Source organism: Melospiza georgiana, chromosome 9 (genome assembly GCF_028018845.1).
Source record: "Melospiza georgiana isolate bMelGeo1 chromosome 9, bMelGeo1.pri, whole genome shotgun sequence".
Taxonomy (NCBI): domain Eukaryota; kingdom Metazoa; phylum Chordata; class Aves; order Passeriformes; family Passerellidae; genus Melospiza; species Melospiza georgiana.
Genome location: NC_080438.1, coordinates 15316557 through 15340001, shown reverse-complemented (window position 1 = coordinate 15340001; position 23445 = coordinate 15316557). Strand labels below are relative to the sequence as shown.

Genomic DNA, 23445 nt, shown 5'->3' with positions numbered 1-23445 from the left:
ATGTTTTAGATATTGAACAAATGGTAGCCCAAAGGATATTGTATCTGAGATGGTACAGAAATCTCAGAAATACCTACAATATTTAATAATACAGAAATACCTACAATATTTAAGCTCTCTGCGACAATGAAATTATTTATACTAGCTTTCCATGTTCTCAGCTTTCACCTACTGGTGTTTATGAAAGCAAGGGAAAAAGTAATTTGACTCATTAAGATACATAGCACAGTTTCTGCAGCAGTATTTTGTTTGGAAAAGAGTTAAATGGTAAAAAAAAGGAAAAAAAAACTTTTCAAGACAAATTTTCATTTGGGATTTTATTAAAAAATTCAAATAATTTTCCATTTATTAGTGGAATGCATAAAGTCTAGTTTTAAAGAAAATACTTTACAAATCCACTTCAAATGTTTAGAAAGCTGGCCTATACTGATCCATAATGAAAAATTAGTTTTAAATTCTCTCAATCCAAGACAATGACTCAAAACCAAATTCAAAGTAATCACAGAGGAAAAAGCATAGAATAAACATTAAGATTATAAAAACAAAGTTCTAATGAGACACTTTCAGTTTTCACAGGTTTCTGTAAAAGTTATACCAAGTTTCTGTAATTAGACCTTACCTGGATAAACTCATTGTCCTTAGATTTGAAAACAGGAAGTTCTGTTCACAGTAAGTCGCAAGGTCTGTGACGTTTAGTCACTGTTTTCTTTCATTTAAAACTTTATAAATGATTTACTAATGCCAAACTGTTCCACCAGGACTCTGGACTGAGCTTCCTCTTTATTCTGTGGGGACTTTCAGTATAATTAGACTACAGAATGCTACAAGACATAGCTTGAAACAATTTGAGTTCTTCCCTTTTCTAACTGTTACCTAATTCATATTCTCCTTCTGACAAAAAAGCTCACAAAAAACCCAAAACCTTTACAAACATCCACAGCAGCAATTCTTCCAGCAAGAAGAAAGAATGGTTCCCTGTGAACAGAGTACAATTGTCAACAAAGTGCCACTGTGCTAAACTGCAGATGCAAACTGTTCTGAAACTACAGTGCAGCCAGCAAAGAGCATCGAATTTCAGTACTAAAGGGCAGCACTTCACCAGCAAGGACAGGCTGGATAGGGCAGGCTCCAAATAGAATTCACACACAAGACTAGTGTGGGACTAACAACAAGTCTGGCTAAAAGGAGATAAAACCAGACAAGCTTGGCTAGTTTACTTACTAAATGAAGAAAGCTGACTTGAGACAGAAAGCCCAAGCTCACGTTCTGCTTTCAACAAGCCAGGCAGTCTGACTGCAAGCCTTAATGAGAAGGCTCTCGATGTAAAGACATTACACTCCAACACAGATAAGCAGTCCAAAGAACAGTTTGCTTTTCAAATACAAGTTAGTTGTTCTAGTCATGAACAGACTAGAAAGCCTCAGATTAAATGCAGATTAGCTTTCTAAAAAAAGCGCTATTTAACCATTTTTCTGCTTCTTTTGATAATTTTTCATTTGCACAGCAAAAATTAAATGGAGTTCATCTTTGAAGACAAGGAAGAGTGTATGATGTGGTTCTAGAAGCTTCCTTCTATTGCCAAAATTTGGACAGATGTATCAAATTCCCTTAAAATTGTGGTGCTATCAGGCTGCAGAATGCAGACATGGGAGAAGACATGCCTGGTGACACACAGGCATTGTCTCTCCTCCCCCCAGTTACTCGCTTCCTCCACTGAAAGTTACTACCCTCAAAAGTGACTCAGCAGGGAAAAAACCAAACAAATAAACAAACCAACTAAAACAAAACCTCAAACCAAACAACCCCTCCCAACTAAGAATAAGAATATTTAAAAAAACCAAAAAACACACACAAAAAAAAACACAACCAAAGAAAACCACACAAAAAACCTCCTCTCCCCAAACCCACCAACCAACCAAAAAAACCAGAAGCAAAAAGTCTCCAGAGAAAACCTAAACCAATCAAAAAGAGAGTACCTCAACTGCTTCAGTGCAAAGGCCAGCACTCTCATAGAAGCTGGAACAGAAGCTAGTTTGAGCTAAATTATCAAACCTTCACTACAGCTCAAGGATAGCCATCTCCAGTAGGTAACAAAGCCCTGCAGCTAACTGCCAAGTCTAAAAATCTACTTGGAGGTCAAGTTGTTAACAGCCAACCTCTCAAAAAATTACTGAAACATACTTGTCAAATATAACCAGATTTTGCAAAAGGACAGATGACTTAGGAGTCCTGCCTCAAAAGTGCAAATGAGTATGGCTTCTGGAAATTCAGCATTAAGAAATTCTACAGTCCAATTTCATTTCGGAGTGATCTTTGAATTTGCATCACTGTGCACATCAAGAGCAACTGATCCACCTGAAAGTTGCATCTTCAATTTTGCAGATAAATAGGCACATGGAAAGACTACCATGAAAACTGTTTCTATACATACAAAGGCAAGATGGACACAAAAACACTGATCAGGAATTAACTTTTAATTAATTTAAGCTATTATGCATCAGGCACCACTAGTGTAACAGCAAGAAGGTGGCTGAACATGGTTCTATCTCTCTACATAGCAGGTTATGTAGCTGAAACAAGAACTGGATAAAAGTGGGGAAAAAAAAGAATTGAAGAATTGAGAAAGATTTAAGATGTCAAGAAATTCATAGAAATTATAGTTATGATTTTAGAAGGTAAGAAGGTTTTACACGAGTCTCATCCCTGGGATACTTTACTTTCAATTGGATGCTTTAAAAATCATAGTATAATTTCTTACTGTTAGAGGCAGCTATAAACACTCCTGTAAAAACAGTAGAGAAAAAACCTTCTAGAGTTTCGCAAAAACAACTTGTAAAAACACAGCACAAAAATACAAATTCTTAAACCTTTGGGCTTTCAAATTGAAGTGTAGTGCCATGAAATTTTTAACTAATTCCCCTTTAACAGCCTCTATGCTACAATTGCAACAAACCAATTTTAGTCTCATTACTGTACTTCGAAAAGCAAAAAGTTTTCCATTCACCTGTTCTGCTCCTCAAGTTTAGCCAGTAATTCCAAGTCGTCGGGGCTGAGCTGTGTCGGTGAGGATGGTGAGAGGGCGGGTGTGGACAGAGTGGTGGAGGGGGATGTGGTGTGGAGGGAGGCAGATGGACTCGCCACCTGGCTGGCCATTTGACTGACGGTGTGCGACACCGTGTTCTTCACCCATGAGAGAGTGGAGCTCAGCTTGCCTGCAACCTTGTCTGTCGCCACCTGCATCGACACAAAGAACAGGATGCAAAAGTTGTCCTTTTTAAACTCCTTTTTTCCAGCAAACCTGCTGCATCCAACAGAGGAAAAAATATACAATAGGCACAAAGCAACACCGAGATTATTTATTTCTCCAGGAGCCCAAGGCTGTCAGAAGTCACACAAGCATCACCAGCAATACAGTATTATAGAAGGAACATGCAAGTATGTTGCTAATCCACAAAGACAAACCCCGAGAAACTCCTGATTTATACTCACAGAGCTCATCTCTGCAGTACAGAAATACCACAGGATCCAGGATCAGCTCCGACTTTCCATTATAAAAATAAATAGAAATAAAAGCTTATTTTAAAACATCTCGATAAACTAAAATAATGGCACAGAAACTGTAGAAATATAGATACAGAAACAATCAACTACTTTACTGATGGACACTGAAGCAGAATATCAGTGTAACCACCCAGACCACCCACTGCTCACCTTCACTGACCCCTCAAGTGCCAGGACAAGGAGCAGGGCTGCCACATTTCTGATGTACACCAAGAATCCTCTAGCATTGCCAGTGTGCAGGATACAGTCACCAAGAATCTATGCCCATAAATCTACAACAGCTCAAAGTCTCACAGTAAGGCATCACACTGCTGCCTCTTTTCTCTCCTCACTTTCTCTTCAGGTCACTTCTACACCAAGTGCCCTTGATCCCCAGTCCCACCGTGCCTGGATAGACCCCAGGGTTTTGGGGAAAAAGCAAGAGGTGCTGCTAGAGTCAGGAAAGCAGTGGGCCTGGGAAAGCAAAGGTTAACTGGTGCTGACCATTATCTGCTGCTACTTCTTGACCACTGCAAAGAACAAAAGAGCAACTGTTGGAGGCATCTTCCAGTGAATCCCTCACTAGAGCTTCCCTTCAGCATCTGAAAATATGAGGCGTTGACACAAAGTAACTCAAGAGTTTAATCCCTCCCCAGCCCAACTGAGAGGAAATCCAGGTGCACCTCAAAGGAAGAGTCAGCTGCCTAGCAAATGTTAAAACTTGGCAAAACCAAGGCTGAAGAGGAACTGAAGTGGTATTGCTGGTAACTATTTATTTTGAACTTTGCTGATTTCCTCAAAACACTGAATTACTCAATGCCACAAAGAATTCTGCAGTACAGCCTATAAATAATTACTAAGATACTAAAGACACTGAGTTACAGGGAAGAAAAATCTCTTCCCAAGATCCTCCAATAGAATCTAATTAAAGGAAAATTTCAACTGAAATAAAACACTCCATCTCATCCCACTGTGCATTTATCTGAAGCACAACATATAGACTTAGTAACTGATTGCTGAAACAAAAGCTTTTATTTGGATACAATGCTACAAAGAACTTTCCTGTCAATCAAATCCATCAGTATTTTATTTTCACTTCATATCAAAAAGAAGACCCACTGAATGCCTTCAGAAAACAAGCAGAACAACACAGGCCAAACTCAAACAAGTGGTAATCAACCTTCTCACTTACTCTCCATCAACAACATGACACCTAAGAGCTCTCCTAGAAGACTAGGAGAAATTTCCAATTTCCATATGCTTATTAGCATTCATTCTGAAAATGGTATCAAATTTTGCTGGAAGTCTTCAGAGGCAGGGATGCAAACCACAGGTGGGGATAGTAAGATACCAACATAAGCATCAGAAAGGTTCCAGTTGGTTCTTGTCACTGTTGGACAGCAAAAGTCAGGTATATAAAAAGAAGAAAAAAAGGAAAAAAAAAAAAGGAAAAAAAATCTGCAACAACCCAAAACACAAAGATCCCAACACATATCTTTTAAATATAATCTTGGGAAAAAATTGATTCCAACACTAGCATTTGACACCATCTTTTATAAAAGAAAGGAATGAAAATTAGTAGAGGTTTCAAAATTCAAAGTTTAATACATGCATTAATATTTCACTCACTCTATATCCTTTATTCACTATTGCTATGAAAGGATAAATTACTGCTGTTTCACTTTGAATAAAATCACATTATAATGAAGTTAACCCATACATCTCACTTAAGACTGATTATTTTCTCAAAGGCTTTAAACTGCTTAAAATATCACAAGTAATTCCAAAAATAAATGCTGGCAGAACCAGGGCCAATCTTAACACAGTAAAATACTGCCATACACAGCAGGCTTTAGGAGTCACAGCTCTAAGAATCTTAGGTATAAGGATTAGAAAAGCAATGATTTTGAGTAATACCCTATGTGGTGCAAACAGGGAAAAAACCCATACACCCAATTTTTCTCTTTTCACAAAGTAAAGCAACTGGAAAGACTTAAGGCATAAAACAAAATTCAAGGTCAATCTGGCCTATAAATGATGAGGCTTATACTGTACAGTAAGACAACTGAAGCAGGGGTGGTGTAGGGACAGAAATCAAGAATCTTGCTAGCATTCATTCGCTAACACATCACTGGGCATTAAAATTAACTCAAAAGTGTTAAGAAGCCAATTGTGTGAAGAATATAAAAAATATACGGCAAAGAACACTGTGCAAGACAGCAGTTAAGTCAGTCAAAGCAACGTGCCTAACAATACTGCTTCTCAGGGCAGCTGAGAGGTGCATCAGAATGTATCAGAGAATTAGTACCCCAAAACTATTTCTAGCCAGCTATCTGAAACCACTGACACACACAGAGCTCGACCCAGACCACTCCTGAGTCCCAACACCTCCCAGACCTAGGCAAGCTCTCCATCCCCGCTCAGATGACCAGCCAGGCTGGGAGTCCCCACTGAACAGCATTCTTTGCCCAACTCACCTCAGCCACTTTTGCAACTCTGCAAAGAGAATTGGTTTCCTTCTTATTCCCAGCATTCTTTGGATGCTGAAAGCCAAGTTAGCTTCAAAGAGTACAAAGGTAACGTACATTGGCTGGGATGTATGCCAAACCAAGAACACCATCAGGATGCTCAAGCTATTACTAATTATTATTGATGTGTGATCAAAAATAGAATCAACCAATTGTAAAAACGTGTGTTTTCTCTGGAGGGGGATCACTCAAGAACCTGCCAATTTATCCTAAATTTTGAACAAAAATGCCACTTCCAGCCCACTCTTGGGACACCAACTCCTTCCCTTGAAGTTGGCTAGATCTGGAGACAAGCAGATCCTTCCTTACCCTGTGCAGGAGGACACATGGAACTGAGCAGCTATCTCCCAGTTCCAAAGCAGGCACTCACTCAGGCTCCCAATCCTATTAACAGCTACACTGCTCCCAGCTTCCCAAGGAACCCAGAGCACAGGAACTATTCATTGGCTTGTGCCTGCCTAAGGTCATGCAGATCCCTCCTAAAGAAAGGTGTGAACCTTGAATTTGAACACTTTGATCTTTAAAGCAATGGGGGGGGGGGGGGGGACAAGACTTAATTACCAAAGACTCTGTACTCTTACACAGTTTCCACTGGGAAAACAGAGCTACCAGCAACTCTCAGCCACCTGATAAGTCAATCAGGCAAGACACAGACCTGTCTGCTATATCCTCTAAGATACTGCAAAGATAATAAATGTTCACATTGATACTAAACACAGATGCATGATATGTGGTATATATATATGCCAACTAAAATATATAAAATTCAGTATCTCAACTTTATGTTTAGTATCCTTAATTAGCTGATGATTACAGGGCTTTATTACCAAGAGGAATACAATACTGTGTTTAGTTTTCCAAATTACTCAAAGGAACACTGCAATGAGGCTGCATATGAAATATTTTAAGTAAGGCCAGCTAAAGGTAGACTGCAACATTCCACATTACAAACGTGTAAGCCTCTTTCCCTGAGAATACTCAGGTAATGTGCATCACCTTTCAGAAAGCCTAATTATGATAGCACTCCTTGTATTTGCCAGACAAAATCTTTTTTTGAAAAAGGTCTATTTAGATTTCTTTTAAAAAGGTATTTCACTGTACATGCTGAATTTGCTTACTACCTTTTTTCTGCATTTCCCTGAGGAACATTTGTATCAAACAATTATATCTTGATATCTTGATTACCCACAAGATTACAGATATCTTGAAATACTGTCTCAATTATTCTAACCACATGACAAAGTAAAAATAACTGCAAGCCCCACACAAACACTACTGTATGTATCATTTGTTTCAATGATTTCTTCTCTTCATGAAAAGAGAAAGAAATGGGACCTTCCAGAATACAGGAAGCAATCTCCACACTACTCTACATACAAAAAGAAGTCTGACATAATTGGGTCTGAAACTGTATATGTGGTTTCAAGCCAGTTTTATAGCATTCCATAGACCCAGTCTCCTTCCTGCTCCAAGTTAATAGCATTCTAATATGTGTAGAACAAATTAAACCAACTCAGTCAATGACACATGCAGGAGATGTAGCTGGTGAGTCAGCCAGCAATCATGTTCCCTTACAAGCTAAAACCCTAACTGAGGGCTCAAACATGGATTCACTATAAGCTTTATTTGCGTCTTTTACAATAAAAATTCATAACTGATTTCTGCCAAAGCATGAGTGAGAAGTCCTCACTTATGCTCATATTCCTGATTTTTCTTGTGATTTAACCTAACAATAGTAGGAATATCATGGCTAGCATTCCCTAGCTTCCATTTCACTTGATACACACTAGCTCTCCAAGTCTTTCTGAAACAAAAAAAATAACGCAGTCTAACATTTTAGATTGTATAAAATTTAGGCTATCAAAGGTTAGTGTAGCATCATTTTTAAAATTCATCATCTGACTAACATGTCATGGGGTTTTGATGATCCCAGAGAAAGGTAAAGTGGCAGTTCACATCTACAACTAATTTATGAGGTTTTAAAAAGGAACTTCATTAGAAATGTTGTAGCAATCCACTAAAGGTTGAAACCATTGCTAAAAGTCATATGAGTACCATTTCCATCACTGACCAAGTTGTACTAAATTTCATTTCTTTCCAAGAACAATTCAAGGTTTTTCATTACCTCTGCAGTCCAATGTGGTTTACAGTCTGTCAGGCATTGTCCCAGTGTGCTGAGGAGACAAACCAACAGTGCTTTTGCTGACACTATCTTCTGTCCATCCAGAGATGGCCCTTTAGCAAAAAAAAGTTTCACATCTGACACAGGACCGTAACAACCTTCAAGAAACTGAGGCCTTCTTTCAAGGGGAAATAAACAGATACAGTGCTTTTGTACCCAAGGTGGCTGACAGCTCCTCAGAGTTGCAAGAGAAAATACTGATGGACTACACTAAAACACTAAAAATCTTTAACAGAAAACTTCCTTTGTTCTCTTAGACCTCAGTATGCAAAATTTCTTTGTATTTGAGGTTCAGCATGTCAATGGCTCACACATGTACTTAAAGGACCATGCCCTTGGCTAACAAAACAGAGGCAACAATCAGATTAACCAGCTAAAGTAAAATCAACCTTGTCAAGTTTTTTTATGCATTACATTGGAAGATTCAGGGATTTTTGTCTTTTCAGTAAAATGCAACTCAATTATTTAACTGGTGTTCAAGTATCATCAGGCACTTACAAAAGAGTAACACACTCCAAAGCACACATGTTAATAATTACAGCTCCTTTCTACAGATTTTACTTTCCTACTCATTCCCCAAAGCCTAGCTTCCTCCTGGAAAGGAGGCAGGTCTGACATCTACACTGCATTAAAACAGAAATAAACAAAAGTGCACAAATGCAGTTAAATTTACTAAAAGCTTTAGGTCCATATTTTGGAAGTGAGAAACAACTGAGTCCTATTTTTAAACATTCACTGACCCTTAATCAAAATCAATGTTTTTAACACAACTCTTCATTTAAAAGGATACAAAATTTACAAGCAGTTCAATTGGTAAGTTTAAAACGATTTAGTATCTGATGAAAACTTACCATTCCATGCAACTTGGTTTACATACTAGCAGCTCAAGAATTTTCTAGGTCTAACGCTCCTTTTTAGAGACCAGATAAACACAATGTGCAGGTTAGAACCAAAATGCTCATCTCTCATTTATCAGGCTGTGCACAGTTCCCTTCCCAAAGGGATGTATTAAATAAGACTTAATGGAGAAACCAATTAATATAAGCATGTCCCTCATGCAATATGGTCACACTTAAAACTTTATTAAGTACTTCCTAGAAGAAAAAAAAAAAACACATGATAGACGTTGGTGAGACCCTCACCTTCAGGATATTCCTCTCCTTCAAATGATCAGCTAAAAGGCCACCTTTCTATCAGTTACACTCCAAAGTGAAACAGTTTCTAAATGACTGACTGGTAGCCAGCCTTTCTTGTGAACTACAACTCATTGTAACCTGCAGCTGTTGACAGACAAGAAATAAAATGTAAAAGTTTCAGCAGTGAGATGCATAACTAATTAGTAATTTCCACATAGGAAAGGTGTCCAAGCTATCCAGTAAACAGAGCAAATATAAACACAGCTGCAAACAGCAGTAGTCAATTCTTTTAACACAATCCATGCCAACATCTGTGGTCCTGCAGTAATATTCAATTTTGCCCACTATTTACTTGCCATAGCCATGACTTGCCTACACAAGCACTTAGAGCATAACTGGAAGCAGTGTGCTTTTGTGCTGTGGCAGGGTCTCCCTCCATGCTATTCAAGCCTGTAATAGCACTCCAGCAGCCTTCTCTGAGCACAGCACAGAGAAATCTAATTTTCCTTAGATATTTAATAAAGAAAAGGGAAATGGCTCTTCAGAGAAATGATGTATCTGCTCATCATCAAATGAAGTCAGTTATGTTCTGATTAGTTGGCCACTGACTTCTGCACTTTTATTTGCAAACAAGGGCCTGTTTACTTCTTTCAAAACAGGAGAAGAACGAAAGGAGATCAATGAAACACAGATGGTTTTTTGTGCCAGCCTGACACTAAGAAGTTCACATAAAAATCCCAGGTCCATTTTAACTTAACACATCTCATCATGGAATTTAAACTTGCTTTTGCAATCTTGGCTTAGAAAGACTGACCACAAATCTTTCTCCAAAAGGCTGAGAAATACTTACTAAGACTTCAGCTAAACCCATAAAGTTCCACCAGTAATGCATTCTAATGGAGAAAAAAATTTGCTCAATGAATATTGAGTTTTAGCTCTGCTGTTTCAGACAGCATAGAAGCTGGAATTTCTTTTTACTATGTCTGGAAGCAGTTTACTGCTTGAGCTACACATAATCCAGAAGAATGCATGAAAAGTGAGACACATAAAACTAACTTTTACACAATAGTTATGTCAACAGTACATGTTCAAAATGTTAGGTTTTGGCTAACTAATAACTTGTTTTTTAACACCCATTTTAAGTGACATTTGATAGTTTTAGCCTTCTATAACAAAAATTAACAGTAAACTCCTCCAACATCTTCTTAGCTACAAGTGCAGGGTAATTTATGACAACAACAATCCACTACTGAAAGACTGACCCCATCTGCCAGCCTGATGAAAACAATGAAAAAAAAATACATAGCTAATGCAATATAAGATACTGATGAGTCAAAATTCTAAGATCATGCTATGATGTCATCAAACAGATATTTAATGCTATGTTAAGAATCACTAAGATTTAGACATGACAATAGGCCATGAGAAAACTCAGGTGTTTGGGAAGATCAAGAGCTTACCATATGGCAGAATACATGAACACAGCCTACTAGCAAAATACTAAGTCTGGATTTTTCTTTCTTTTTTTTTTTTTTCAAAGGATTGAACCATGGAAGCAAAAGCAATACTGGTCGGACAAGATGATAAAGTAACATAACTCACCAGAGACAGGTAAGGTTTGTTCAGGCAAAAGAACAAAAAGATATTTGATGATGGCTTTTGGCTGCTTTTTAAGTAGGAAATTAGGACAAAATAGGTGTCCACAGACATTCTATCACACCACCTTACTTCTTGTCTAGAATTAAGACTCACCCTAGTATTTTACTTCAAATATACAGCTGCCTCACTGGGACTGGGGAGGATCACTCCTACAGACAATTAGCAAACAAAGTTGACAGTCGGGCTGTCAACATCATCACTGATGTTCACATTGTGACTGAAAGGAGATCCACTGCCTGCACCCTAGAGCAGGCTCAACACTTCCTAGGCTGTCCCCAAAACACCACTGGATGGCTAAACTGAATATTTTCCAGAGTTCTCAGCAGTTAGATGACATTAAGACTAATTATGGAAAAGTGACAATTCACTAAATCACTTGTGCTGCTCTGAGCAGACTGTTTCTGTGCACACACACATGACAAAACCACATCACAGCCATGTGTACAATGAGCAGAGGCAGAGCAGGGCCCAGGCTCTATCCATCACCAGCCCCCCACTCCACGCAACCACCACTGGCTGGAGAAGGAAGGGATGCACTGCAATGGACAGACTTGAGCAGAGATCAGTACAATGAAAGCAAGACAGTATTCCCAGCTGAAAGGAACCCAAACACGACAACATGTGATGGGCAGCGTCACAAACACAGAAGGCACAAGGCTGAATTCAGCATGCTGCCTACAAACTTCAGCGACATAGTCAAGAATTTCAGGGAACCCATTTCACTACTTTAAATGACATATTACTATAATATTTACTATCTGCCTTTTCTAAAATTGTTACTTTTTTAATTGGGTCTACAAAAAAGAATTAAGAGTCCATAATCAAGGCAAGTATAGGCTGGTTTAGAAAGCAACATTCATAAACTCAGGGTTAGTTTTTGTTATTGTTTCTTGGATCAACCAGAAAATAATTTTTTTCTTATAAACTATGCACTTGACACTTAAAATTAAATGCAAATGTTACATTCTGTCTGTTTCTTAAGCATTAGAATTTCTTTTTTCTACAAGATAAGGAAACTTAAGGGTAAGAAAGGGTAAACAGTCTTAAGTATGCAAACCCTCAACTCAGCTGTTTTCCTCCTTCCAAATTGTGATATTTGAACCTTGAAATAGCAAAGTACGCATGAAAGCAAAGTTTTTTCATGACAAAGGACTTGTCTTCCCATTTTTAAAACTTCTCTGTTTACCATCAGTCTTACCCAGAAAATAAACTGACAGTAACTGTTTAGGCATGTCACTTTCTCCATCCCTTCTTCTGCCATAAATCTAGAAGGGCTCTTCTCCTATCTCTTCAACTACTCTAACCACCTCCTGCTTACTTGTTCAAAGCAATTCAACAAGTCCACAGAAGACAAAGATATGAAGAGCAATTCCAAAATACCCAACTAAACAAAGCCACATTACCAAAACAAAATATCCAAGCTACTAGCTGTAGCTCAAGAAGAGCTTAAGCCTCAACCTGTGGGAGTGTAGGAAGAGACATGGGAAGGAAGTAGGGCTGTTCTGTTGAAGCTTTCTTCTCCAAACATCTGCTCCTCTTCAAAGTACTGTGGGGCTGGATGGACACTCAGTGACAATCACTACAGCTGCTCTCAGCCCACTTGATAAAATTCAGGCAATGCTGACTCATAATACTGAGTGCTTTCCTTCTGATCATGCCCTTCTTTCACTGGCTGTCTCTATTTCCTCTCCTAATCCTTACTTGAGAAAGAACTCATATCTATGCATTTCAAAATAAGCCTTAAATCTTTATAAGCATAAATACAGAGCTGTGATCAAAGCTGTCAACTCACACTGGGAAAGGGAAGAGAAATAAACGGGCACATTTAAAAAAACATTTTAACGCTATCTACCAGCAAACCAAACAAGATCCAACTGCCATTTCCTTTAGGTAAACCAAGCAAAGTGAGTTAAAAAGAAATTTTTTTGCAAATAATTTGGAGAGAAGTAAAACAAAATAGAATATTATCTGTCCTTCTCTGTATTAGTGTCTCCTTTCTACGTCTTTTGCATGTGATCTTTGCAAAAGAAAGCTATCCTAGACTGACATGGAGTACGATGTTTTGATGCAGGCAGTGTTAATGGCAGCACACGCTGGAAATTGAAAATCGTATAAGCCAACTTCTCCTTTGCCACAAAACTGCTTTATCAATGCTGACGATTAGCAGGTGTTACATGGAAGCACGGCCATAACTAAATAACTAAACCTGGAATATGTAAGTAGCCAGAATATTATTATCGACTTTTTACCCTCATTATATAATCACGTTCAGGCTGATGCAGCACGAGTTATCGTTATTTATTTTGAAAACCGAAAATTATCTCGCTCAAGAACGACAGACGCGCGGGTTCCCGGCCCGGCGTTCCGCCGATAAGCCAAGGCAGAACTCGCCCTCTGCAGACAGAGGCGCCGGAGGCTCGCCGAGCCGCGGCCCGTCCCCCGGCCGGTGCCTCGGGGCGCTTCCACCGTGCCCGCTGCCCACCCGTGTCCCGCGGGGCCGGGGCGCGGAGGGGCCGGGACACGCCGGCCCCGCGGCCCCCGAGCCGGGCAGGGCCGCGCAGCGCGGCCTCTCCGCACCCCGCCCGGCGCGGACGCTCCCTGCCCGGCAGCGCCGCCCGCTCCGCCGCCCACCGCACCAGGAGGGCCCGGGCGGGGGCGGCCGGCGCTGCCCCGGCACCGCTCGGCCCCGCCGCCGCCCGAGGGGACGGCGCAGCGCGGCCGCGATCGCCGCGCCCCGCCCGGGCCCGGCCGCCCCCCGCCCCTCGCGGCGGGGCCGCGCGCCCGGCGCGCCTCACCTTGGGAGCGCTGCCCGCGGCGGGAAGCGGCGGCGCGTGCGGGCATCGGCGTCCGCGCCCCGCCGAGCCCCGCGCGCCGCTCCGCCGGCCCCGGCTCCCGGGCCACGTCCCTGTCCGCGCCGCGCGCAGGCGCACTGGGCGCGCAGCCGCCGCGAGGGCAGCCCCGGCCCCGCGGGCCCCCCGGGAGGGGCGGGCGGCGGCTCTGCCTCGCCGTGCTGCCTGCGGGCGGCCGGAGCCCGCGGGTCCAACGGCGGGAACCCACCGGCGCTGCTCCCGGACGGTGTCACGGCTCTCCCTGCGGGTCTCGGGGCTCCCGGTGCCGTACGCTGGAAGGCCGGGCGGCGAGCCGGCTGCGCAGCGTGCGGGTCGCTCGCGTGCTGCCCTCGTGCGGGTCGCCCGCTGTGTCACCGCCGCCGCCTCCGCACGGCCCCGGCCCTGAGCCGAGCCCCGGCCCGCCCCGGGTCGCGGCGTCCCCGCCGCCCGCACTCGCTCCGCACGGCAGCGGCTCGGAGCCTCCGCGGCGCCGCCGCCGCACGAGGCGAGGCCCCTGCTCGGGTTTGGTGCGGTCAGAGTGTCTGCCCGGGCATCTCCGTAACGCCGGCTCTGCGCTAGGAGCTGCGCACGGTAACGCGCTCTCCGGGAGCGCCGCCGCCTCGGGCTACACGGGCCCGTCCCTAGGCTCATTTGTCTGACACGTTTCAGCCAGATGCCGATTAGGTTACACAAACAGTTGAGACACTGTCTGCCCGGAGCAGCTCCCCGTCTAATAATGAGCCCATTCGCCATTGTCATTCTACAGTGAGTAGAGACTCCTAGACTAAACCATACAGAAATTTTCATTTGGAAGAATTCTAACAAGATCTTTAATAAATAATTTTAATTTAAAAATATTTATGAAAGTAATTCCAACACTATCAGAATACATACTGTACTCTACAACACTACTTCATAGCCAAGTATGCAGAAATACATTCTTTGAAAAAAAAGTATGCAGCAATAGCAATATTAGGCTTTCGCCAGGCCTTCAGCCAAACTTTTTTCATTGAAATAAGGCTGTCACTCCTGCAAGAACAGCAAAAAAGATCCGAAACAATTACTACAAGTGACCACAAGGGTCAGCCCAGTCACAGACAACAGCCTTACTGCCTTGAGTCCTCTGCTGACAAACAGGGAGAGCGTTTCTCCTGCTTGCAGGAGATGCTCAAGCATCAGTTTTACCAGTCCAAGAGACTTATAAGTACTTGTCACTGCTCTAAAGCCCCTGCTTGATCCCTTGCTCTCCAGAACACACCTAAGTCAAAATACCACATACAAGAGAAATTGAGAAATAGCATTAAAGGAATGCTTTTCCCCCTATCAACGTGACATGAATAAAAGGTACTTCATTAAAGCATTGAAAATACTAGCTTTTACCTTAACGTGTTCAGGGTGTGTATGAATAGCAGTCACCCTTCCAACAAACATTGCCACTAAAAGCCAGAGGGAAAAAAAAAACAGAAGATCCCTTCACCCTGAATTTATAAGAGATGCTGGGGTGGGGCTAATAAACCCAGCTGGGGTCTCCATCTTGCAGGGTGGCAATGAGCAAGAAAGCATGTGGGTGTGTCAGGTTAACAGGCTGACTTTTGCCATGGCGAGCTATTTGAGGAGTAAAAAACCTTTTTACAGAGAAAAACAAGAAATTGATTTTGTTTTTCCTTGTTTAACAAAAACTAACAAGTCTTGCTTATGATACCATTGTCTGTGAGGCATCATGGAGGTAATTGCCCAGTAGTAGCAGCAGACTTTTTGAAGACTATGGATTTATATGCCAGAGAGGAGGAAAAAAAAAAAAGTGCTCTGCTAGAGATACTTTCTGTACAAATTGAAAAGCACATAGAATTCTGAACTTTCTAAAATTCATTCTTAGATCACAGAATCATTTTCCAATTAGGTTGAAAAGATCTCCAAGATCATTAAGTCCATCCTTTGAACACCACCTTGCCAGTGAGGCCAAGGCACTAAGTGCCACATCCAGTCATTTCTTGAGTTCCTCCAGGGGTCGTGACTGTGCCACCTCCCTGGGCAGCCACTTTCAAAGCCTAACCACCTTTTCAGCAAAAAAATTCCTTCTGATGTTCAATCTGAACCTCCCCTGGCACAGCTCAAGGCTATGTTCTCGTGTCACTGGTTGCCAGGGAGGAGAGGCAAATGTCTATCTTGCTACAGCATCCTTTCAGACAGTTAAATTACTTCCGAAGCTGGCAGGTCCCTACCAAGTAGGAACCGTGCTGGTATTTGTCTGATGTAGTAAACATTTATTTTTTTCTTTAATTTTCTTGGTTATTTATATCAAAGTATTTTTTTTAAATACTGGCTTATGTGTAACTAGCTAAGTGGATTGTTTGTATTTTTAGTGAAATGAATGAGCATAACCAGACAAATGCATCAGGAATGAAGATTCACTATTGCCTGCCAATGTCAAGAAACCTAATGCCATTTGACCTGTTTGATCCAGTGAATATATGTGTGTGCAAGTCTACATTCTTGCTTTAATGCATCAAATATCAATAATCCCAAGCAGCTATAATTTATTGTAGGGACAGTATTGAATTGAGATTTTGTTCGGTTTGATGTTATTAATTACTTGCTGCTTGATTGGTTGTGAGAATTTTCCCTAGAAAATGACGGCAATTAAAATCCTATAACATATACATAAATGGTGACTTTTTAAAGGATCAAATCCATGGATTGCTTTCTGTTTAAGACCCCTTCTCCGTGCTCCATCTCTGGCTGATACCGGCGGCGCTGCTCGCACGGCCGGTGCTCGGTCCGCCGGGCCGGCAGGGGGCAGCACGGGCCGCGCGCGGCCCCGCCCCGCCGGGCAGGGCAGGAGCTGCGGCTGCGCGGCGCGCGCGGCCTTTTCCCGTTTGCTGCGGAGCGCAGTCGTTGTGCGGAGCGGGCGCCGGCCTCAGGGACCGGACAGTGCCTGGCACGATGGTCGGTACCGGCACGGGGGGGGTCGGCGGCATCGCGTCCGTCGTTCCGCGGCCGCCGCGCCGCGCTGTCCGCACGGATGGAGCCCGATTGTCGCGGCCTCGGGGCGGCCGCCCGGCGCCGGCGTGGCAATGGCTGCCATTCTGAAAGGGCTGCGCCGCGGGCGGTTTGAGGGGCTCCCGCGGGGCCCGGCCCGGCCCCGTTACCGGCTGCGCTGTCCCCGTGGGCTGCGGGGTCCCACCGGCGGCTGGGTCGGGGCCGAGCCGCCGGGCCGGGGCTGATGCAGCCCCCGGTGCCCTGCAGCAGCCGCGCCGGGCCCCGGCGTGCGGGTGTCGGAGCGGCTGAGGGCGGGGGGCGGCGGGGGAAGCGGCTCTGTGGCAGAACGGGCCGGAGAAATCGCGGCTGTGCGGGAGTGACAGGAAATGAGCGCGGTCATTGCTCCTGTCTGTGCGGACGGGCCATTTTCATGGCACGTTTAGTTGGAATGGTGTTGGCTTACAGGGTTATATGTTAATAACACATAGTTTATGTTTCTTATCCAAGGGGTTTGTGAAAGTTGTCAAGAATAAGGCGTACTTCAAGAGATACCAAGTGAAATTCAGGAGAAGGAGAGGTATTATTAAATTGCCTGTAACACACAATTAAATGTCCTCGGTGAATATTCCTGGTTTATGCATGCATTTTGCACACTGCAACTGTTGTTTTTCAGAGGGAAAAACTGACTACTATGCTCGGAAACGTTTGGTTATTCAAGATAAAAACAAGTACAACACTCCTAAATACAGGATGATTGTGCGTGTTACCAACAGAGACATCATCTGCCAGGTAAGGCCCGCCGTGTTTGCTGCTTACCTGCCAGCCTTGCAGGGCGAGGTCAGCACAGAGAGGGAGGCTTGGAGCACCTGGGGTTTCTTAGGCCGGATCTGCGCGGTGTTTGCATTGTAAAACAGCTCCTTAGAGGAGGACAGTGTTCAGTGTTATCACAACTTCAGTAATAAACCGTGTGCATTGTAGAAAAGAAGTTCCGCATGTGTTAGCACTTTTGCTGTGAGGTTATTTGTTGTGTAAGATTGTACTGCTTTAATGATTCTGGGCTAAGTAGAACATTTTTGGGAGAGGGAAGATGTCTCTGGGGGGGGGTTTTGCTATATTTAAAGGGCTTCAAAAAGAGGACTTTTTTGCTTGGCTGAAAACAACCAAGTTCACAGTGTGACCTGTTAACCTGCATTGACTTGTGCTGTGTCTAAGGGTTCTCTTTTGAGAGTTCTGTTTCCATGTTGTGTGACTGACATGAAGCTCTGAGGCTTTATGATGGCTTTCCTGTGAGATTGAAGGAGGCTTGTAAAAAAGAACAAACACTTTTTCATGCTCATTAGGCTGTGGTTGTGTGTAGCATCATATGCAGTTCCTCACTGTGGCTCACTTTTATTTAATTTTTAGACTGTTTTAACTAATTTTTAAGTTTAAAACTTAGGAATGCCTGGTTTATAATTAATAGTTGTTGTTGAGCACAAAAAGGAAGCAGCTACGTTTAACTTGGTTTTTCATAGAGTAGTCATCTGATGAGAACAGTTCAGTCATTAATGAGGTTATTTTATCTTTGAAACTCAAAATGAAGATCAGTGGTTGCAGGGGCTTACATCTGACTGAAAGTCTTTTCCAGTATGTCAGAATCCTGCAGAAATGGGATGACATTTGGATGTAGAGAGGAGGTGTGAGAGTCAAAAGGAGAAGATTCTATACCTGAAAGGAACAGCAGAAACCTGTCTGATAGTCCTGCTGTCCCACAGGAGACCCTGGGATGATGATGGTCTTAGACCATGATTAAACAAATCATTCCATAAAGTTACTAACAGTGTTGACGTGCTGCTTGTATTTTTTGAGATGTATCGGAAAATGGGACAGAACTCATCCCCATTCATAGTGATTCTTTGAAAGGTTACTATTATAGGCAGCTTCTGGCCTGATTTATGTGGAAAGGTAGTAACCAGTTGTTGCTGACAAACATTTTAGCTGGCCTAATACAGGTTTGATTTCTTTGTGTCTTTACTTGAGAAGTTGATGACTCCTTTTGCAAAAACAAACAAACAACGGGGGGAGACAGGAGGGGCAGAACAAACAAACAACCCCCCAACAAACCAAAGCAGCAACACTCCTTGAGCTTGCATGCAGAGCTTGGCAGTTGTTGCACGCTCGGACCCAGCATGGCTTGAGTAGGTATCAGAAGAGGAACAGGGAGCCCTAACGTTTGTGCGTTGCAGATTGCCTATGCCAGAATCGAGGGGGACATGATCGTGTGCGCTGCCTACGCCCACGAGCTGCCCAAGTACGGCGTCAAGGTGGGGCTGACCAACTACGCTGCTGCCTACTGCACCGGCCTGCTCCTGGCACGCAGGGTACGTACGGGCACGCCTGGGGCTGCTGCTCCTCAGGGAGCGGGGACACCCTTCCCTCACGGCTGTGGCAGCCCACCCAGTCTTGGGGGCTCTCAAAATCAGAACTTTCGCTCTTTACCATCATGGATTTGATGTGTCTTGTGCCTGTCGAGTCACAGGGAGAGAGGTCTGACAGCATGCAGTCTCAGCTCCAGCAGCCCACTTTTATGCCTCAGCCCTTAAGTTTGGTGGAGAAAGGGAGGGAGGGAGGATAAAAATGTAAGAAATGCACCTTGTAGAGTTCAAAAATATGTAAACAGCAGCCATCCATTTTCCACAGGGGTTCATGAATGTGTTCAGTGGTGTACCTGTAGGAACAGAAGGTTGGAACTTAACAGACACACTTACAGTGGTGGTTGTTAAGAATCTTTGTTATTATTATTGGGTATATACTTTTTGTAAAGAAATTTGTTAAAGACATGATTCTACTGCAAATTCACATTTTAAAGTAATGGTAATTCTAAATTATTATCAATAAATGGAGGTAATTTCAAAAGTGTGCTTTCTTTCCTCACAGCTTCTGAATAAATTTGGCCTTGATAAGATCTATGAAGGCCAAGTTGAAGTCACTGGCGATGAATACAATGTGGAAAGTGTGGATGGCAAGCCTGGTGCTTTTACATGCTACCTGGATGCAGGTCTTGCCAGAACTACCACTGGAAACAAAGTCTTTGGTGCTCTGAAGGGTGCAGTGGATGGGGGGCTGTCTATCCCTCATAGGTAATGTGTGTTACAAAGAATTTCTTTGTGGTTAGCCTGAGATGCTTATGAATGTGAGAGTCTACTTAGACTAATCAATTTATGCTGGAATAATTTTGTACTGACATAGTAATAGTTATGTAATTAGATTCTGGGTTTGAAGGTTTTTTGTAGGTTGGTTTTTTAATCTACAAATGCAATTCTGATAGTGCTGCTGTGAATCTTAAAATTGTCGAGATGTTACGAAACCTGTAGTAACTAAAGAACTATCTTGTTGCTTTTACCAAAAATCAAGAGAATGCCCTTATCAGATCTTCAGAAGGGTATTTGCTTGGTGTGAGTCTTCACCAAGTTTTGTGTAGGTGTTAATTTCATTGCAAAAAAAATACTTACCAGGTACAAACCCACTGGTACTTGCTACAGTTGTCAGTACAGCAGTAAGTCTGAGCAGTCCACCTTCATTTAGAATTTCCACATGGATATTTTGACTGTTACCTAACAATGGTATTACAGCTGAGTGCTGCTTTCTGGTAGCAGCAGTGGAGTAAGAAACTATTGAGATCTTTCGTGTGTTTTCCTATCCTCTCCCATGCTGTCCTATTCTTGGCTAATTGTCCAGTTGTTTTGAGTTGGCTGCTGTGTGATGATACTTGCAGTGACTGAACACGCTGTAGTTGGTCCACAGCGTGTGTCTGATGTACTGCAGTGTTTCAAGACGGGACTGATGGCAGCTGAGATTAATTTAAAACATCCAATTTTTATAAGAGGGTCCTATCCCTCAGTTATCTGTAGGAGAATCTGATGTATGAGTCATTTCAGTGTGCATCTTAGCCTCTGCATTAGAGAGAGCCTTAATGTGACCATCCCTGCTGTTTGACAGCACCAAGCGTTTCCCTGGCTACGACTCCGAGAGCAAAGAGTTCAATGCTGAGGTGCACCGCAAGCACATCATGGGCCAGAACGTGGCCGATTACATGCGGTACCTGATGGAGGAGGATGAAGATGCCTACAAGAAACAGTTCTCCCAGTACATAAAGAACAATGTAACACCTGATGGGGTAAGGTTCATCCAGCTGGAGCTCGGGAATTTAAATAGAGAAGCTGATAGGCACTTCTCTAGTAATGCAGATACGTCTGATGTGTTGCATTGTGTGACTCATGTTGTATGTTACCCATGCAAAGAAAATATTTTTTCGTTCACTAAGGGCTCTAATATTAGTGTAGAACTTCTGAAAGTGGAACCTTTTTGCCTGCCCTGAAACTTTATATTCTGCCTATAAATCAGACTTGACCTAAATCTCTGCTGGACCACTTTCACCCCCTTCCCAAAAAACTAAATAAGAAGTTTCTGTACAAACTCTCTACTCTTTCCTTATCCTGCCCCACAGCCTATCATTTCTGCAGATGTAGTGCTTGTACCATGGGTGAGCATGTGGTTGTGGGTCACATCTGTGGTACTGTTTGTGTGACCCCCTAGAAGGGAGTTTGCCTATTCCAGGAGAATAGAGAGAGCCCAAGGTACCATTTCATGGAGGTCTAGACTGTAAAACACTTTATTTTAGTACTGCTTCACATTTTAGTTAATCAAATACTAGAAGATGGGTAGGAATGCAGAGGTGGTTCTTCTAGCTTTTCCAAGTATTAAACTCCTTCCAGATGGCTTGTCCTGCTGCCTCTAATATTCTTGCTTGGTTCGCCTAGTAAGTGATCTTGCAGCTTTAAAACATAGCTCCCTCATAATCCCCTTTTTAGGCTACAGCAAACTTCATTCTCTTATCCCTTCATTTCCATGGGGTTTTGGGGTTTTGATAAATTTAACTAGTTGCTAGGTTTTTTCTAACAAATTATAAAAAGAAAGTAATGTAAATGCCAACTTCATCTGCTTTCTAAACAAATAGTAGTTATAGCTTGCATTCAAACAAAGTGAGCCTAGGATTTAGGTCACTATATAGACACTTCCTCTTTGCACATCTAAAAAGTTTTTCACAGCTGAGATCTAGTGGTCTTAATTAACCACCAGCAAAGATATTCTTAAAATTTGTGCCATTATGGAGCCAGAGTTGCCTTTGGGATAGAGCAGCATTACTGCATGCCTGGGGACAATGCAGGCACAGGGATCCTGGATTTCTGATAAACCTACAACTGGACCACTATGCTAAATTTAATTTTTTTCTTCTTTTCCCAAGATGGAAGAAATGTATAAAAAAGCCCATGCTGCTATACGGGATAATCCAGTCCATGAAAAGAAACCCAAGAGGGACGTCAAGAAAAAGAGGTAAAATTCTCATTCTTTCTAACATCTGTGTGACTTCTCTGTTGGACATACCTTAGTTACAGTGAAACTAGTAATATAGTTTTGCAGTTCTGTCATTAGTTCTGTGTTCTGGACCAGATTAAGATACAAACAGTTCTGTATAACTTCAGAGTTAAATTTAGCAGCAGGAATATAAAATTCAAGAGCTCTTAACTATTTAAAAAATCAAAGTGAAGAGTGTTTGTGGCTTGAATAGCTGGAACAGTGTGTACCTTCAGGTCCCAATGTTTTCAGTGGGGAAGCTGCTTCTCTTCAGCTGAGAGCTCATTGACTATTTTCTCAGTACCAAGCTATTTTGATTTTTAAGGGTGTGTGGGAAAAGAAATCAAGACACAGCTGTTGCACTGGGCTTGATAATGTCTATGCTTCAGTCATAGAGAATACAGAGTTTACCTCTAGAGAAATTGGAACTGTCCAGCATGCTTTTTGTGGTGTTTTAGCTACAGCTTTAGATCATTATGAGGAAATAAAGCATGTTACAGAAGTGGGACTATATTCTCGTTGCACTCTTAATCACAGTTGTGTGGCACTGCTACTTTTTAGCTTTGGATCTACTGCTCACTGTGCTTCCCTTACAGGTGGAACTGTCCCAAGATGTCTCTTGCCCAGAAGAAAGACCGCGTTGCTCAGAAGAAGGCCAGCTTCCTCAGGGCCCAGGAGCGCAGAACGGAGAGCTAAGACAACTTCCACAGTTTTCTGTGAAGCTTTGGAAAAAGAGGCAATAAATTTATTGAGGAAGCAACTGCGTAAGACCACCTTATTTATATAGTTTAGAAAAATAGAGAGTATTTTTATTCTTTTTATTTTTTATTAGGTATTCTATACCTGAAAGAGTTCTTTTTCTCCCCTCTCAAAGTCCTGTGTGAATTGAGTTTTCACAGAGAAGAGAGGTGACAGACTTCAAAGACCAAGGCTGCTGCATCAGAATTACTTCTATAAGAATGAGGAAGTAAATTTGATCAATTTTTAGCATGGTTAGTATCAAGAACTAAGTATAAGAGCTTGCTACTTCTAACTAGAGAAAGTTTTGTTTTGTTTTTTTTTTTAAAGGCTGTACCTGTATTTCACAATTCTTTCAGCATACTTCCTGTTTGGGGAGAGTCTGGATGTAGCTTTGGAAAAGGCCAGGAGCAGTCACAGTAGGTTCTAAAGCCTCTGCCCAAAGGTAACCTTAGGCTTTC

General features: G+C 42.5%; 2 protein-coding genes and 1 non-coding gene across 8 annotated transcripts in view; 2 read left to right on the top strand and 1 right to left on the bottom strand.

Moving 5' to 3' along the window:
- EVI5 (ecotropic viral integration site 5) overlaps positions 1-14120 on the bottom strand; it is a 72522-nt gene extending 58402 nt beyond the window's left edge. For 2 of the 5 annotated variants that reach the window (XM_058029961.1, XM_058029964.1), the window contains exons 1-3: positions 13841-13858; positions 3490-3541; positions 3005-3234 (exon numbers count right to left, since the gene is read on the bottom strand). In XM_058029961.1, the coding sequence (XP_057885944.1) occupies positions 3005-3234; positions 3490-3498 (239 nt within the window). In that variant the 5' untranslated portion in view covers positions 3499-3541; positions 13841-13858. Of the gene's footprint in view, positions 1-3004; positions 3235-3489; positions 3542-13840; positions 13903-14102 lie in introns of those variants that run through there. The other 3 variants (XM_058029963.1, XM_058029962.1, XM_058029965.1) reach the window with 3 other exon arrangements.
- Positions 14121-16710: 2590 nt separating this feature from the next.
- On the top strand, positions 16711-23003 carry RPL5 (ribosomal protein L5). Of its 2 annotated transcripts, XM_058029969.1 has the most exons (8): positions 16711-16819; positions 17360-17429; positions 17526-17641; positions 19078-19212; positions 19769-19971; positions 20831-21008; positions 22137-22225; positions 22843-23003. In XM_058029969.1, the coding sequence occupies exons 1-8, from the start codon at positions 16817-16819 to the stop codon at positions 22940-22942; spliced, it is 894 nt and encodes a 297-aa protein (XP_057885952.1). In that variant the 5' UTR covers positions 16711-16816; the 3' UTR covers positions 22943-23003. The 2 variants fall into 2 exon arrangements, with proteins under 2 accessions (XP_057885952.1, XP_057885951.1); XM_058029968.1 differs by lacking the exon at positions 16711-16819 and having other exon boundaries at positions 17309-17429.
- On the top strand, positions 20586-20682 carry LOC131087243 (small nucleolar RNA SNORD21). The gene has a single exon (XR_009114856.1). It is a non-coding gene; the product is annotated as a small nucleolar RNA SNORD21 (small nucleolar RNA).
- Positions 23004-23445: the final 442 nt, after the last annotated feature.

Bases quoted from the DNA above. Each gene is read 5' to 3' on its own strand.
- RPL5 (XM_058029968.1), top strand. From the start codon at position 17,324: ATGTTAATAACACATAGTTTATGTTTCTTATCCAAGGGGTTTGTGAAA. The intron at 19,213-19,768 runs GTACGTACGGGC...CTTTCCTCACAG, and splicing joins GCCTGCTCCTGGCACGCAGG to CTTCTGAATAAATTTGGCCT. The intron at 19,972-20,830 runs GTAATGTGTGTT...GCTGTTTGACAG, and splicing joins GGGCTGTCTATCCCTCATAG to CACCAAGCGTTTCCCTGGCT.